The sequence below is a fragment of the Peromyscus maniculatus genome, chromosome X (assembly GCF_049852395.1).
Source record: "Peromyscus maniculatus bairdii isolate BWxNUB_F1_BW_parent chromosome X, HU_Pman_BW_mat_3.1, whole genome shotgun sequence".
NCBI classification, from domain to species: domain Eukaryota; kingdom Metazoa; phylum Chordata; class Mammalia; order Rodentia; family Cricetidae; genus Peromyscus; species Peromyscus maniculatus.
Genome location: NC_134875.1, coordinates 58,383,154 through 58,401,352, shown reverse-complemented (window position 1 = coordinate 58,401,352; position 18,199 = coordinate 58,383,154). Strand labels below are relative to the sequence as shown.

The window sequence follows — 18,199 nt, the reverse complement described above, 5'->3', positions numbered from 1 at the left end:
GGGTTTTGTTGGGAAGGGGTCTTTGCACATGTATGAGTTTCTCATGCTTTTTCTCCTTTCTTTTTGTTAGTTTGTTCATTGTTTTATCCCTTTTGGTTTTGCCTGTCTGTTTCCCTAAGAGAGAAAAGGGTGGGGAGGTGGGAAAGACCCGGGAGGAGATGAGGGAAGGGGGAACTAAGATCAGAATGTATTCTATGAAAATAACTTCATTTTTGGTAACAATAAAATTAATTAAAATAAATTAAATGAGATATATAGTAGAAAGGAAGGGATGAAGGAAGATTATATCTTGATCTTGGATTGTAGCCTCCAGAACTGTAAGAATAAAAGTGTTTTGTTTTGTTTTCTAAGGAATATATTTTCTATATGCAAGTCAGTAGGGCAATACTTTGTCATGGTAGGCCCAGAAAACTAATTGTAGTCACCAATCAAGATTAGGATTATGGGAAAGAAAGTAGGTTGGGGGAAGGAAGTATTAAAAAAGAAAGTTTAATAGGTAGCATAATGCACATCCAGGTACAGATGATTGTGATGCTTAAATGGCTTTGAAATTAAAAGACAGAACTGGATTACAGGTACAAATTTTGATGGCATTGCTATATAAGTGATATATTAACTCCAGGACTGGATGAGTTCATTTAAGCAGCTAATGTAAAGTGAGAAAAAAATCATGAAGCAATGTAATGAATGTCAGTGTTAAGGGACCACCTAAAGAAGAGAAACATAATCATAGAGATGGGATGAAGAGAGAAAGCTCACAATTGCTCTTCATTATGTCCTGGTTTTAATTATAATTATTTCAATACATGTTGATCTTGGGACACAGAGTGCTTTTACATAGTGAGGCACACTATCTGATTTACTTCTGACTCTCCAGCACCCAGGAAAGTACCTGATACTTAGTATCCCTGCGATAAATATTTGCTTAATTGAATGGAATTGAAATTAGAACTGTGTTCCCTCTTTTGCTCTGTTTGCTTATTTCTGGAGTGTGCAGCATGTATTGCCACTGGTATTTTAAGTTCATAGTGAAAAATCATTTCAATGTGTCCTAGGCTTGATCCCCTTCCAACCCAACCCCCAGGACAATAGTTTTCATTATAACCTGTCTTTGCCATTCTGGATGGAATTCTGTGCACAGAAGTTATATACATATATGGGTATATCTATGTAACAAATCGCAGCACAGGAGCCCCCTGGGCTCCCTCCGGCTCTGGTATGACATATTTGAGCCATATAAATTCAGCTTCTTCTCCTCTGGCATCTGTTAGCCGGCTCACTTGCAACTCCACCTCAGCCGTGGTCTCAGTCCTCTCAAAGCAGGGAAAGAGCACTGTGTGCTGGGAGACTATGGCAAAGAATCCTCCAGAGAACTGTGAGGACTGTCACATTCTAAATGTAAGTTGATTCATATATTTTCCCTTTTGAGCAGAAGCATGCTTTCACAGATTTATCGTATTGCAATGTGAACATTAGAAAGTGAAATCGAGGGAGACTTTGAGTTATGGCTTGCTATTTTGAGGGTTATTGTGTATTGTTTCATTCTTTCTGTTCTTTGCTTAGGCAGAAGCTTTGAAATCCAAGAAGATATGTAAATCACTGAAGATTTGTGGACTGGTGTTTGGTGTCCTGGCCTTAACTCTAATTGTCCTGTTTTGGGGAAGCAAACACTTCTGGCCCGAGGTATCCAAGAAAGTAAGTAACAGACACTTACCCAGTGTTTCCTTACCGAGTTTGATTGAATTTAACTAGTGATTAACATGTGAACTAATATGAAAATGAAAACTCTTAATCTTTTTCTTTATTCAGTTAGGGGCATAGAAAATGAAATCAAGGTTTTTCTTTCATTTGTTTATTTAGGTAAGGGGAAATTGTCTTCTGCATTTTGGTTAGAAATGACAAAAAGTAAATTTACCCACTCTTTTATGATTGAATTGAAGGAGTTAAATCTCCTGGAAGTTTTTTTTTTTTTAATGTAAGAAAGAAAAACTACTTTCCATCTTTCTTTCCATTATCTGGGCAGAAACTGATGGCAAAGTAACCAGACAGTCACATAGAAAGAAACCACCTGAAATGGCAGCAAATGCTTTTCAGGGATTATGTTCTGACTTTTAATGCATCTGCTGTGAGGACAGGCAGCAAGGCAAACTCCTTTTTAAAAGAAGCGATTCTGTTATCTGAGTTCATAATTGTTTGTTACTTAACCAGAACTAGAGCTTCCATGTTATCGTTATTCCTGGGCTCACAGGCAATAGACACGTTTAGATGCGACCCAAATAAAATCATAGTTCTTTCTTGCTAACAACTTCTATGAGAGTGAGAATGAGACGAACTACAACCCATGAAGATGGGTTTTGGGGATTTTCCATGTTCTTCTCTATTTGTTATAGTTGCTGCTGCTACTGCTGCTGGTGTTGATTTTTGGTCATGAGATGTTCATTTCTACTTAGTAGCCGATGTAGGGAAGAAAAGGCACAGATCCAGGAGGGAAAATGAGACAAGAAGAAAATGGGTTGGCATGGACCATTAGGAGCCAAAGGAGCAGTAGGAGCAAGAAGTTCATGGAGAAAAGTAGACAAAGGGGGAGAAAAAGAACGTAAATTGGTTAACTGTCCCAATGCAAACAGAAAAGTAAAGCATAGCTCCCCTGGGATTCTCCACCTCTGCTGCAGTATCTGCTTGCATTTAGTCTCAAGGGATACCTTGTAAAGTTTAAGTGTGAGGGGGAGCAAACAAGCCTACTTTTCTGTTTACCTTTTTATTTACATCATGTTCCAGAAAGGTTTTCAGGCATCACCCACTCCTATTAGCCCACCCCCACTGCCCTACTGCTTTTGAACTACTTGCTATTCAGATGGCTTTCTAGAGAAGCCAACTATGTTAAGGCTAACAAGGTGTGCAAAGCAACCAACATCAGAAAAGAAAAAGAAATTGAATTGAGAGCCAACATTCATTCCAGTACAATTACTTACTTATGGTAGCACTTAGCTAATTTCTAAAGTGATGTGCTACCCCAAAAGTTGAATCACTAATTCTCTTGGAAATTATGTGCGTACAGGTCCCATAAATCATTTTAGTTGCTGTGAATATAATGCCTTCACTGTATGTGGTCAGTAGCTAATCATTTTGACCATTCGTAGTTGTTTGTCTGAACAAAGACACAATAGCCTTTCTTATTTTCTTGTATCCATTGACACTATAAATGCCATTCCAAGTGCGTTTATGTGTCTGTCTACTCTTACAGTGGTATCTGCTTCAGTGCAGTAATAAATGACTCGGTGGATGACTCGAGGAGATCTTGCCTTTATCTTGTAAGAATCCACGCTCCCTATCCGAGTTCATTATCTCCCCTACCTTTGAATTATACTATCTTTGTTTCCCACCCTAGTTCTTTGAAATATGATTTCCAAAGATCAACTCTGTAACTTCTGAAACCAAACAAAATCTCAGTCAGTGCATACATGGAAAATGTGGGGTATGCTACTGATTAAAGTGTACTTAAAAAGAAAAGATATCAAAGTTCTCATGAAGTAATTCATATTAGGATATAATTTTCACCAAAAGGAGTGTAAAGGAGGGGCCAAAGTCATTATGAAGATATACAAATAAAAGACATTATGTATCACCTAGGATAAGTTTTTCTACTGTGACCAAATACTATTAACTTGCTATTCCATGGGGGGGGTTACAATATACTCTCTTTCATATATAAGTCCTGGCCTTCACCACAAAGTCAGGTTGGGTCACTCTAAATCAGAAGACCAGGTAGCAGTTTGGATTCCTTATTCAATCACCTTCTACCTTCTAAGTCCCAGACAAAGAGCTTTGGACCACGTTCCTAGTGACCAAGACCACTAGGCCTGCATCTGAGCTCTTAAGAATCCAGGGAAAATAAAAGTAGTCAGATTAGTCTGGGAAGAATATTTCCAGAGGAAAATGATCCAAGCATCTTGTACAAATTTAAGACTCTCTCTTTAATAGTATGGGCTGGAATGAAATGCGGATTAACCAAGTAAAACCCATAGTCTTCTAGCCTTTGCTTTAGTTGCCTGTGTGATTTGTGAGGACTGTCGGGCCTTTGGTAGAGAGAACAACTGATGTTTTTGTGCTTATTGTTTGTAGTGATACCTCTGGTATCCTGGGGCTGTCTCCCAGCTCTCAGTGTTTGCTCTTCCAGCCCCCATAACACTCCTTCTTATTTTCTTTTTCAACATCTGTTTATAATAAACAGTGTTTATTTAACATCCTACATCTGCTGTTGACATTTCCATGCTACTAAGTCTTTCCTTTCCCTCCCACCTTCGTATTCACAAAAGATCCAGATGACTGATTTCAAATAAGAATAAGCAATATCTGACTCCTAGTGTACCTCAAGCATGCATGTGAGTGTATGTGTGTGACACACACACACACACACACACACACACACACACACTTAACCAGAACAAAAATCAATCAAAATTAAATGAAGGTCAACTCTGAGAGAGCTTCTGTACCTTTTTCCAGGCCCTAGGTTCCCTGAGCCACAGACATACCTAGGAGACTTGAAGAGGCTTGAGGAAAAAAATCAAGTCCATAAGGCTCTGTGTTCAGCTTTTCTGAGCAGGAAAAACATATTCAGGTCCAAAAATTTCGAGAGGTCATCATATTGAGGGTCCACTTCTAAGCAATAACTTCCTTAGGGTCCATGAAGCAGATTTACTGGGGAAAAACAGTCTTACTTAGAGCTCCCTGTGTTCCACACTGAACTTGAAATAATTAGAAGCCAAATCCTCAACTAATCAAAGCAACATGGAGAAACCCAACAGAAAGGCTATAGCTCTTAAACCAGCAGTTTATAAACACAGCACAGATTTCATACCCCCCTCTTGCAAACCTTTGTGGAATGAGACATAAATTTAAGGTTATGTGAATGAAATGGTGTGTGCTTCCTGCCATACATCAGAACTATGTGGTGATTTTTAGGGCTGCTGGCAAATAATTACCCTCCCCCGCCCCCTGCCCCCCACCCCCGACCCACAGCAATCAGCATATTCCGGGAGATGCCCCTTCAAATTCCACATTCTAGCAGCATGAGAGGTCATGGAGGTAAGCGAGTATTCAGTCCTGCCCATGCAACTTCAATTGCAGAAGATCACTGAAACAGTCTCATTTATGTTTCATACAGAAGATCATCCTAGGCTGAAAATCCTTTGCACAAAAGAATTACTTTTTTGCCAAGTCTGAGTCCAGCTTTCTTCATGACTATTTTTCTACCACTAGCATTAGCCCCAGACAACTTTCTTCACTCATCTTTAGGCACACGAAGGGACTTTTCCCTCTAGATTGCTTAGGTTCTTATACACAACAGTTTAGTGGTTGAAACATGGTACTGGAGAAGCATTTATACCCTCGAGGCAAAAGCTGGAGATGTATCTGGAATCTCTTAAGCAGGGGAACTGAGTTTCACCAGATGCTGCCACATCAGCATTTTGGAAAAGAAGGCATGTCTTCATTCTCTCTCTTTTTTTTTTTCAAGACCCAAGTTTACCCTTGTACAATGATCCTTACTGGGCCGGTTGCTATTTTAAACTCTTCAGGGGTACCTCTTACAAATTACATGATGCTCGATTCTGATGGCTATGAGTACACTCTTAATGCTTATTCCTAAGGTTGTATTTACTGAGTGCTTTACGGGACATGTGAAAGTAGAGCCCTCAAACAGAGCTGTATGGAGCTATAGGGAGAAGAAGCCCGGGTGATCAACAGGTAGTTGCAACCCAACAAGCAAGCTGAAAGGTACCAGACAAATGTTAAGAAAAACTGGATTTGCCAACTACCCAATAGTGCCACCAGAAAGGGCATGCAGAAAGGGACTGAACCCTCAGAGGCCTTCAGTGACTTGTCCCAAATCACACAGCTTGTAGGTGGAAGGACTAACATTAATACTAGAACATTTTCTGGGGATTCTTTCCTGTTTTTCAGCTCAATTTGGGAACTGCGGAGAGGATTGTGGATACAGCAAAACTTCCCATCTAGTTCAAGTCTATAGATGAAGTAAATGGCTGGCCCTTCCTTCCTCCCCTCCCCTCTCTTTCTTTAATGAGGAATGTCTGGTTGCTTATGGGAATTTTTTCAGGTCTGAGAACTGATCATTGAAGATGCAGAAGTTCAGCTATGCATAAGAAATAATCTGTCAGCACAAAAATAATCTGTCTGGTAGAGCAACACCCAGAGGCCCTTTCATTCTCCCAGGCTGGCTCTGTAATAATATGGTACAGTGCCTTCCCATCCCTTCCTTCCAGCCTAGCACCTGCTAGCCAGCTATTCTGAGCATGTATTTCACCTTTGGAGTGTGTACCTCATAAACAGACAGTAAAGGATGAAGGGGGTGGGGGAGACCAGCTAGATTAATCACAGGTTTCAAAAAAACAAACCTAAGCCAAATGTCCTCAAATCCCTGTCAGGACAGGCTAAAGCTGCTTGCCCCCAAACAGATCCATCACACCAACACGTGGGTCAGCTTTACTCTTTATGAAAAGCTTTCTTTTCTGATCTCAGAGACTGTCACCAACAGAGACAAAAAAGCAGGGTAAAGTGTTCACACTGTAGGAGGCAGTTGGGGCTTATTGCCTGCCCTGAATGGAAGACTTAACTGGACTGAGGACAGAATTCCTGGTCAGGGAAGAAAAATGGATTCATGTTTCTCCCATATTTTGTCAGTGTGGTCTTCTTACAGATTGCCTATTCCACTGGCCTCTCTGTCCTATTCCAACACAAAGCCAGTAAGAACCCATTTGGATTGTGTTGGAAAGATGCCCCCCCATCTCCTGCTCCTGGTGTCACAGTACCTAAAATGCACCATTACAACTTCATTCCTTTGAGTGAAGCATTGCATTCAATTTTTCAAACTGACAAATGTCTTTTCTGTTGCTAATATCTAAATGAAAAATCATTTGTCAGATGGGTTTCTTCTCTTACATAAGATCCCTCAATCCCCGGCAGATTCCTGGTTGTCTAGACAAGAGACAAAGGGCCAGATGGAAACGAGGCAGGCATGGGAGAGGGCTATGAGGGCACACAGGGAACAGAGTATGAAGATACCAGAAAGAGGGCTCATCTCCTTGCCAACTTGGCAAGGGCATAGTTCATGTCACATGCTGTCCTTGCACTGTCTCTCCTGGAACAAAGCTAAGTTGGGAGCAGGGGCTGAAGAGATGCTTGGAGCCCACGCATACCTTTCTAAGGTCAGCCACCCTGTCTCTGCTTTAGTTTGTTCCTGGACAGGGCAAAGCCATTTAGTTCTTTTTCTCCAGAAGGCACTTCAACCCAGGAGCCAGGGAGCTTAGTAGACAGCAAAGTACTTCTGATGCCAAGGGCATGAGCTCAGTCTTCATATGGGCCAGTGAAGCTTGCATAGCCATTACCCAAGCAGTATGCTCCACGGGGACCTGAGTGAGACAGTATGTCTGGATTTACTCAAACCCATCCCCACACAGTCCAAAGTAAGTCATTGGCATCCTCCTCCTAGACAAAGGACAGTCTGTTTCAAAAGGACACCTTTGATAGCAGAATCCCATCTGGGTAAATATGTAGCTCCCTACTCCTACACCCTCCCACACACTAAGGATTTATACACAAATGAAGTCATTCTGATCTCACTCTATTTCAGAAGCTACCATTGCTAACACAAAATCAACAAGCTGATTAATGGATACAATTAACATGGATGATGCCTCTTCCCTCGCTGAATAACAACAACACAAACAAACAAACAAACCCAATTCTTTGCTGAGATGTTGAAAATAATGAAGATCTGCTGAGCTTGGCAGTTTCCAATAGTACTCATCCAGAAAGGTGTCCAAGTAAAGTGTATTGCCAAGAGTGCAGGAAAACTCATTCCACAGAAGTACACTGAAATTTTAAATGTCATCAGCACAGTCCCATAGTCTTCTACTGATGATTGAAAATGCAGTCTGTATTTTCTCTTTCTTTTGCCCAGGTAGGCCACAGTCCAATATCCCCTAGTCTCTAACCCAATTTTTCCATGCAATAATCCATCAGTGGTGCTGCGATGAAACAGACACCCCAGCCCAGCCCCTGGTGGCTAGTACTGTCAACATTTGTCTCCACAACGGATAGTATTTCTAAAGAAACTATCCCCTATTGGGAAACCCAACCAGGCTGTGTCTGAAGTGGATGCCTTTGTCCTCTGCTTAACTCAGCTGACTGAGGGCTCAATTTTTTTGTGTGTCATACCTACAAGTTTCTCTTCTCTAGCTAGCTGCAGAACTAGAACCGAGAGGATATAAGCAGAAGCAATTCAAGGAGTTTTCTCCCTGACACAGACAAGACCAGCCTTCCTAAGTTAACACTGTGGCTGCTGGAGGGCTCTCCATACTCTTTTCCTGGACTTTAAAAGACCTTACCAATCGTCACAGCATTCCTTCAGGAAATAAGACTTGTCATCGGTGACGATACTTTATCAACAAATAACTGCTATCCATGTCTACGGCACACAGGGCCACAGGGAGGTAAAATGTCTTTGCCTCTGTTTTTCTTTTCAATGGCTCCATCAGCCTTTTCATGCTTGAAGTAACATTTGTTTCTTCAAACCCATCCAACTTGTTTTTCTACTTGACTTGGGAAAAATGTGACCAGGTTACACTAACATGCTGTCGCAGGCATGGGCAGACACTAAAAACAACACAAACCAGGGCAAGCTCATGGAGGAGAACACCACCAGGGACTGTGTTATTAGAAAGCACCACTGGCTCTGTAGGCAACTTGCTTCTTCAGAAGGACAAATGAGCACGCAGACATCTAACAGGCAAAAGCCTCCAAGCAACGAGGGCAAGAGAGCCTTGCAAATGGCACCATCAACTCTGGCATGGTTTGCAACAGAGATCAAACTCCTTTGGAGTTGATATTTGTCTATAGCCCCAAATATGTCCCAAGTTAGAGGGCCGATGTTTAACTCCAAGACTGAATAAATCACAGAACTGGTCCTCTTTGTCTGTAGTGAGAGAATTGTCTTTTAGAGAGCAGAAGGAAGTTTGGGGATTTGTTTCAGCCACTCAAGAAAGGCTTGATACACACCATTTCAGAGGCACTCTCCTTGAAAGATTCTGTTACTTAATTTATGGCACCTCACCCTGTCACCAAAGTCTACCGGTGCAGAGGAATCTAGAGAAGCTGAAAACAATGGAATCAAGTTTAAAAAACAGAACCCAGCAATAACCTGAGTGGGGATGGTTAACCTATAAAACAGAAGGCTAAGGGAAGGCAAGTGGCTGCTACATTTTAAAGAATAAAGGAAAATAAACTGGTACAGGATAAGAGGATGACTGATTATTGGCCAATAATATCTTCAGATTCAGGACAAACACAATACTATTGAGGCACTATTAAAATCCTGATAGATGTGGGAATAGAGAGTAATAGCTAACCGCTCTAAATGTTTTCAAACTGCTTTCTTGGCTGTAATGGATTTCATGGGATGGAAAGGATGGAAAGAGTAATCACAGGACACTTAGAAAAGGAAGCAGTAGCTTCAGGAAGCAGCATAGGCTTGAGATGATTCCTTGGCTTAACACAAGGGGAAAATACTTCACAGGCTGATTTGCAGAATATCATTTGCTACTTAGCCAAGGGTGCCAAGAAAACCATTGGAATTCTTCATAATTAGCTCAGCTACTTGGCTTCAATACAAAACACTGACTCTGAAGGGATCCCCGTATCAGCCTGAATGTCAAAATGCACCTCAGTTTAATCACAGATTTGAAAGAGTGTCCGAACTACTGAGATGACCCCTCAGTAGAAAGGCTCCAGAAAGAGAAAGTATCCCAGGTATTTCCCCAATTAAACCATTTTATGAAGGAGCTCAAAGACTATCTTAGAACTTGCTTTACTTCCTCTTCTCTCCCAGACCTATGACATGGAGCACACTTTCTACAGCAATGGGGAGAAGAAGAAGATTTACATGGAAATTGATCCCATGACCAGAACGGAAATATTCAGAAGTGGAAATGGCACTGATGAAACATTGGAAGTTCATGACTTTAAAAACGTGAGTTGACTGTTTCCCCTAAGGCTTTCCACTTAAAATATTACAACCATTGAATCAAGTTAAAAATATCCTTTAACCTTCATTTCATTTACGACAAAGCTTTCTCTATGAATTCAAAGTTTGCTAGTCTGAGGCTCTGATAGGTCTTGGGATTCATTGTGGCCATTATAGGAAATTAATTACAATATTCTTTTGTCTGTTTTGTAGGGATACACTGGCATCTACTTCGTAGGTCTTCAAAAGTGCTTTATTAAAACTCAAATCAAAGTGATTCCTGAATTTTCGGAACCAGAAGAGGAAATAGATGAGGTATGGGAGAAAAAATGTGGTAGTAAAAACACCATTTGCTGGCCAACCATAGTACAGAATGCTCTCTTCCCATTGGATCCTCAATCATGTAACTAGGCACTAGGACCACTCCCATTTTCAGATATAGGAGCTGGAACTTACGACAAAAGAGTGACAGCTAGTTGAGAAGCACACTGAGGGCTTGAACTGAGTGAGGCCTTTTAAAAAATAAAGTTTGTACTTTGGGGTATACACTATACAATTATACCCAAATACCTATTTTTAAAAACAAACAATAGTAACAACCAGCCTATGTAATTTTGCTACTGAACCAATGATTTCTAGTGAGAGGAATGAATCAGAAGAACAAAAGCAATCATGAGTATGAGAAAGACTTTAAATATATTAGTGTAGGATGGAGAAAATGACTCAGGACCCCTAGTTCACTTCCCAGTACGCACATCAGTCAGCTCACAACTGTCTATGACTCCAGCTGCAGGGGATCCAACACATCTGGTGTACACATAACTAAAAATATAATAAAAATAGGGGCTGGAGAGCTGTCTCAGAGGTTAAGAGCACTGACTACTATTCCAGAGGTCCCAAGTTTTCAATTCTCAGCACCCAATGGTGGCTCACAACCATCTGGAACTCTAGCTACAGGGGATCCAATGCCTTCTTCTGGTATAAAAGACATACACGCATGTAAAACCCCTAACACATAAAATAACACAAATTAAAATAATAAAAATGAATTGTGTTTTAAAGAGGAAATTAGTCCCCAGGCTACGTGGGGGTCATACCACTTCTGCCGTGCTCCAGCAGTCACCTACTTTAACGGTTTCTGATTATTCACCTCACCATTTTATGCTGCGCTGCTCATGTCAGTAACCCACAGTGCTCCTGAGGAGAAGCAAAAGCAAACGGGAAAACTTCCACATACTGTGGATCCTCTGGAAACACTGCTAAACTGGGATGACTAGGCCCCTGCTCCAGTTAGTGAATGAGTGATCCCAGGAAGGCACGGGAGATGGGTCATCACTGCCTAAAATACAGCAATCCCACGGCCCTTGAGGTTCTTCCAGCTTAATTTAGTTTGCTTTTATATTTAAAACTGGAAAATCGAAAGTGGGACTGTGGCAGTGACATAATGGACTCTGTATACATTGAAATCTCTTTCTCTTCCTTCTCCCATGTTCTTTCTCTCGTTCTTCCAACTGGTCACTTACATGTTTTTCTTCTTCTTTTCCTTTTCTTTTATGTGAAGTGCTGATGGGTTACACTATTTTTCCTATTCTTTACCCAAGACTCCTCAGAGCTATTGCTAGTTGCCACATTACTTTTTCATGCTATTGCTCTCTTCACAGCTTACAGAAGTTACAGATCCCTGTTCCTAGAATCCCCCCCCAAAAGAAGAAAGTCCAAAGAGGAAGCTTTGCTGCCAAGGTCTATGGTAGTGATAGATTATGCAGAGTTTCATTTTGTTTCTAATAAAATTATGTTAGACGCTTCTGAAAAACAGATGGACGCCCAAGAAATTAGGAAGCAGTATAGGGGGTAGTGATAACATGAAAGGAGATTAGTGTTTGGGTGGGAGCTCCATCTCAACCCCTGGCTCCCTGGCATCCCTATACCCAAAGAGCCCGGAATGTTTGGAAGGAGTCTGGTGGAAGATCCACCTTGGCTCCCTTCCTCATCTCTTTCCCTAAACCTGCCCCTTCAAAGCTCACCAAACACAGCTCCTCCCCCAGAGAGGCTCAGGAGGACGCCCACAGAGGATATATAAGCAGCATCCCAGAAAACAGACTCCTGTGGTTCTTCTGGTCTTGCATTCCATCTCCTCTCTGCGGGACCAGGGAATCACCCGGGAGCGCTTTACCCATTAAACCTGGGCTTTCCAATTTGGTCTGATTCAGTTTGTTGCAACAGCAGAGAGGCCTTCAGGAGGCCTAAAATTTATCAATTCAGATTTAAAAGATATTATAGAACCAGAGAGAAGGGTCAGCAGGCAAAGGCGCCTGTGGCCAAGCCTGATGACCTGAGTTCAATTCCGAGGACCTACCTGACACAAGGAGAACTAGTTCGTGTGGGTTGCCCTCTGACCTCTCTATGTGCACTGTGGCATATTCCCTGCTCCCGCAACACACAACAAATAAAACTGTTCTAAAGGTGGCTATAGAAAATATCGTATGAAAATCTTTGCAGAAAATAATGTATCAAGCACAGACAGGCAACAATCAGAGCCTAACGTGATAGAATGGGATTTTTCTGCATACTGGAGAAGTCCATGTTTTCTCTGTGCCCTAATTTTTCCTCAGTTAATTTGGTAGGATCTTTTAAATAGCACACATTTTGGTCACATGATAGTAAAATTATTTCATCTCCAAGAAAACAGAATTTCACACTACGAGTCTTTTTTAGTAGGACAAATTTGTGGTTGCAAATTACAAAACCTCTCCAACTCTGTACTTTGCTCACCACTGTATCTATGGCATGTGCATGTAAAGCATGCAGAGCCAGTGTATAAATAGCACTGGGTTTGCTAACAAAGCTAGTCAGCACATCAACCTCATTTTATACAATCCCTTTCAATGTGTTCCAAGGTCGTCACAGATTCAAGGGCAAAAGAGCCAGGACTTGAAAGTTGTGAATGGTTCAGAGAAAAAAAATAATACAAAGGCAAATTTTGGAGAATAAATAAACACATTGAAATCATAAAGCCAAGAAGAAACAAAAGAGGTATGAAAAGGCCTTCCTTACTAAGAGTAGGGCTAAAGTGTCAAAGTCTTATTGACAAGTAGGTAAGAACTAGGTATTCAAGGCAACTACTCCCAGCACTAGAAATGGAAGAGAAGATATTTTTAACAAAACTGAGAAGCTTTGTAAACAGAGCCCTCTGTGAGCTAAACCTTGAGCGTCTAGAATGAATGGGATTAAGGAATCCACTTTCCATAAACTGAAGAGTTCAAAACATGTAAAGACAAATGTCTCATAAATCCAAAATGGTAGACTAACTGGCTATTTAACTGATCTGGCTAGTTTAGGTTATAGGAGTTTTTTGTTTTGTCTGTCTGTCTGTTTGTCTGTCTGTCTGTTTGTTTCATCTTGAGGTCAAATCCTGTGTTCATCCTTAGCTCCACCCCAAAAACAAAGCAGGTATTCACCCATTTAAAGGGGAGAAATGTAAATCACTAATGTTCCAGATGATCAAATTAAAACTTGCATGGCCCAGGGAGTTCCCAAAACATGATGGAAAGCTTTTAAAGGGAAATGATGGTAGACAGCACTCTTATTTTAGTGAGAAACCTTGCTGCCAGGCCCAGAATAAAAGGATCAGTTAGCTCCTCAATATGCATCTACTGTCAGCATGACATGGAGACAGACCTCCAGCAGCCATCCCTGGCATTACTCGGGCTTAAAACATACTGTTCTTCAGTACTTCCTAATATCTAACTTGCTGTACTAATTTCTCTACAATCCCATCCCTGGTGTACTTTCTTCTTTCAGAATGAAGAAATCACTACAACTTTCTTTGAACAGTCAGTGATTTGGGTTCCTGCAGAAAAGCCTATTGAAAACCGAGACTTTCTGAAAAATTCTAAAATTCTGGAGATTTGTGATAATGTGACCATGTACTGGATCAATCCTACTCTAATAGCAGGTATTTTATCTTATCCCCAATCTCCGGCTCCTTCCAATGATGCTAACATGCTAGGCATGTTGATACATCTCTGCATTCCCAGTGTCCAGGAGTTTGAGGCAGGAAGATTTTGAGTTCAAAGACAACCGGAGTTATATACTGTCTATATATGTATATATATGCATATGTATATATAGGTGTATATGGATATGTATCTATAAAGAGATATGATATAAATACACAGTATAGTATGTACTATAGCAATATACTATCTCAAAAAAAAAAAAGATAGTAACAGGTTAATGTTTCCAGCATTGAGAGACCACATTTCTATGAAAACAAATGATCGGTTTATACCTTCTTGGATGAAACTGTATATGCTGACTGTGGTGAAGAGGGAATTTTTCACAGCCAAGTTATAAATCAGATAAATTAATGCTGACAGGCTTTTAAAATATATCAGGAAAGGCAACACCACCCTAATGCGACCAGTGATAGCAAATAGCTAATCTATCTTTCTTTGCACATCGATATTCATTGCAGCAGGGATACCAGGCTATTCCTCAAAACCACAGTGGGCTTATCCCAAGACCTAGAGAGGGATGAGACCAAACAGTGCACCGCTTGCTGTCTCAAGAATTCTCACGGCAAATGGCATTCTCCCCAGAATATATGACAATCGTGGCAGTACAGCTTCTTTAGGAATGTTTGAGGAATAACTATAAATGGAATTAAAGGTTAGAGGTCCAGAGCAGAAAAGTACAACCTTCAAGAAGACAAGGGTCCCTTAGACACCGTATTCTGTCTACCTGACACAGACTTTGGCCTCCCTCACTCCGCACAGACTACTGTATTGCTCAAGACAGGACAGTACCAACAATGTAGGCCTCTATTGGTATTATTTACAAGTATTTTTTGTACTTTTTTTTTTTAATTTCATTTAAATAACATATTTTTTCATTTATTTTACATACAGACAGCAGTTTCCCCTCCCTCCTCTCCTCTAGTCTCCTTCCCCCGGCTCCTCCATCTCCATCTCCATTCATAAAGGGACAGACCTCCCACGAGCTTGAACAAAGCTTGGTCAAGTAGAGGCAGGACCAAGCTCTTCCCCTTGGGTCAAAGCTGGGCGAGGTAATCCAGCATGGGGAACAGGTTCCCCAAAGCCCGCTAAATACCAGGGATGGGTCCTGACATTACTGCTAGGAGCCTTACGAAGAGACCAAGCTACACAACTCTTACTCACATGCAGAGGGCCTAGGTCGGTCCCATGCAGGCTCCCTAGCTGTCAGCGGTGCAGAGTGTGAACTTCCAGGAGCTCAGGTCAGCTGGCTCTGTGCCCCCTGCCCGCCATCATGACACTCCCCCCAACCCCATAAATCTCTCCTCCCTTTCTTTCTTCAGCAAGACTCCCGGAACTCGGAACTGGGCCCAATGCTTGGGGGTGCATCTCCACATCTGCACCTGCATGAGGGAGCGGGTTGGGCCAGCTGGGTATATGCAGGGGCAGGAAGGAAGGAGAGAGTAATGAAAGAGACTTCTTGAATGGGGGGGGCGCGTTTCGGGGTCAGGGAAACTCCCAGGAATCCACAAAGATGACCCCAGCTAAGACTCCAAGCAATAGTGGAGAGGGTGCCTGAACTGGCCATCTACTGTAATCAGATTGGTGACTACCCTAATTATCATCAGAGAGTCTTTATCCAGTAGCTGATGGAAGCAAGTATTTTTTTTAAGATGACAAAACATAATCTGGTAACCCAAACTGGATGCTGCAAAACAAAGAACACGAATGGAAATACTGATAAATGAAGTCTGTAGTTTAGTTAGTGGCAATGAACCAATGCTTTCTTTTATATATATATATATATATATATATATATATATATATATATATATATATATACATACATGTGTGTATATGCACACATATATGCATTTTATTTTTTTATTTTATTTTACAATATTATTCAGTTCTACATAATAGCCACAGATTCCCTTGTTCTCTCCCTTCCTGCCCCCTCCCCTTCCCCCCAGCCCACCCCCATTCCCACCTCCTCCAGATCAAGGTCTCCCCCGAGGACTGGGATCGACCTGATAGACTCAGTCCAGGCAGGTCCAGTCCCCTCCTCCCAGATTGAGCCAAGCGTCCCTGCATAAGTCCCAGGTTTCAAACAGCTAACTCATGCAACGAGCCCAGGACCTGGTACCACTGTCTAGATGCCTCCCAAACAGATCAAGCCAATCAACTGTCTCACCTATTCAGAGGGCCTGATCCAGTTGGGGGGAACCAATGCTTTCTTATTAGTCTTGACAATTGTACCACAGTTGTGTAAGATAACAAAAGAAACAGAGTGAAAAAATATGTAGGAACCTATACTTCCAGCAAGTCTTCCACAGACCTAAGTTGAAAATAAAGAAGACATGTGCCCCTATGGCTCAGGAGATAGAGCACTGTTCTTGTAAAAATACATAAGACACTGGAGGGATGGGGACTGGAGAGATTTTTCACTGGTTAAGTGCACTTGCTGCTCTTGCAAAGGACCCAGGTTCAATTCCCAGTACCCACAAGTGATTCACAACCATTTTCAACTCCAGTTCTACACTATATGATACCTTCCTCTGGCCTCTGTGGGCACTGTATGTATGTGGTGCACAGACATACATGCTGGCAATACATCCATATGTGCAAAAGACATAAATACAAAAAAAAGAGGAGTAATGGGAGGGCAGCTGAGACCAAGTCAAATCAGGCAATCAGGAAATAGTTTTGAGCACTTGCAGCTAAAATCATTGAGGAAGACAGAAGTCCCTTGTCTTGTAAGAAAAGGGGTAAATGTTTGATGCCAAGGAGGCAATGAAGTTGGTGAGAAATGAAATAGTGTCTGAACTATGCACTTAACCGAGCTAGAAAATGCAGTCCATGCACGCCTAGAGAAATGGCTGCAAAGTAATGACATCACCATTGTTTATTTACTATCTTAGTTTCAGAATTACAAGACTTTGAGGAAGATGGCGAAGATCTTCATTTTCCTACCAATGAAAAGAAGGGCATTGAACAGAATGAGCAATGGGTGGTTCCACAAGTAAAGGTGGAGAAGACCCGTCACACCAGACAAGCAAGTGAGGAAGACCTTCCAGTCAACGACTATGTGAGTGCCGTCCACTGCCCTCATTTTCCGAGCCGAAACAAAAGAACTCTCATAAACCTTACTGCCTCTCAAGGCAGTTGGAAAAATTACCATAATTTTAACAAACATTTAAGAAACTTGGACTCTCTGGGGAGTACATTCATACCCAATTTTGATGTCTACATCTCCGTGATTAGGCTAAGAAATTTAATTTCTCACCTGCTCTCCCAACTCAGAGTCCTATAGTCCTCAACTGTTTGGTGGGACCCCTCCCTAGAGTTTCTCCCTCCAACACTGTCTTCTTCTTCTTCTTCTTCTTTCAGACTGAAAATGGAATCGAATTTGACCCCATGCTGGATGAGAGAGGTTATTGTTGTATTTACTGTCGCAGAGGCAACCGCTACTGCCGCCGTGTCTGTGAACCTTTACTAGGTTACTACCCATATCCATACTGCTACCAAGGAGGACGAGTCATCTGTCGTGTCATCATGCCTTGCAACTGGTGGGTGGCCCGCATGCTTGGGAGAGTCTAATGGGAAGTTTGAGTTCAAATGCTTAACCTTCTGTTAGCCAACATATAATAAATGCATGCTATTCAATGACTTTCTAGGAGGCATTTGCCTCCTAGTAGCCTATCCTCCAGAATTACTTTTAGGTTATTCCTCTCTTCATGTTCTAATAAACTTCTACATCATCATCAATGGCCTTGTTGCTGCTGAACACAATGGGTGTTTGCTGAGACTCCTCCTGACAATTGAAATGTAATAGACCTGCCTAACACGAATGGCAAAAATGTGAGTTTGCACTACATCAATAGTCTTGGGTAAAGCCTGAAAGTTTCCAACTCCTATATTTTTACTATTCAGTTTTGACAAAGTTAAAATGAAGGGGTGATGATAAAATGCCCCCAGGAGCAATGAACAAAACCATAAAGTTGTGTGCATAGTCCCAATGCTTAATTACCTGAAAGGCATGCTGTGGACTTGCTTAAGTGTCTCTAAAGCCGCTGGTCAGGCAGTGAGTCACAGCAGGCCAACACTAAAATATGCTAACTGCTCAGACTCAGCAAAGGAGAAAGGTAACTTAGCAAAGAGG

General features: G+C 41.5%; 1 protein-coding gene across 1 annotated transcript; it reads left to right on the top strand.

Annotated features, from left to right (window-relative positions):
- The first annotated feature begins 1,130 nt into the window (after window positions 1-1,130).
- Window positions 1,131-17,801, top strand: Tnmd (tenomodulin). Its single transcript, XM_006986412.3, has 7 exons — window positions 1,131-1,398; window positions 1,564-1,695; window positions 9,908-10,048; window positions 10,256-10,357; window positions 13,844-13,997; window positions 16,959-17,125; window positions 17,428-17,801. Exons 1-7 carry the CDS (start codon window positions 1,219-1,221, stop codon window positions 17,635-17,637), a joined length of 1,086 nt encoding a protein of 361 aa, XP_006986474.1. The 5' UTR covers window positions 1,131-1,218; the 3' UTR covers window positions 17,638-17,801.
- Window positions 17,802-18,199: the final 398 nt, after the last annotated feature.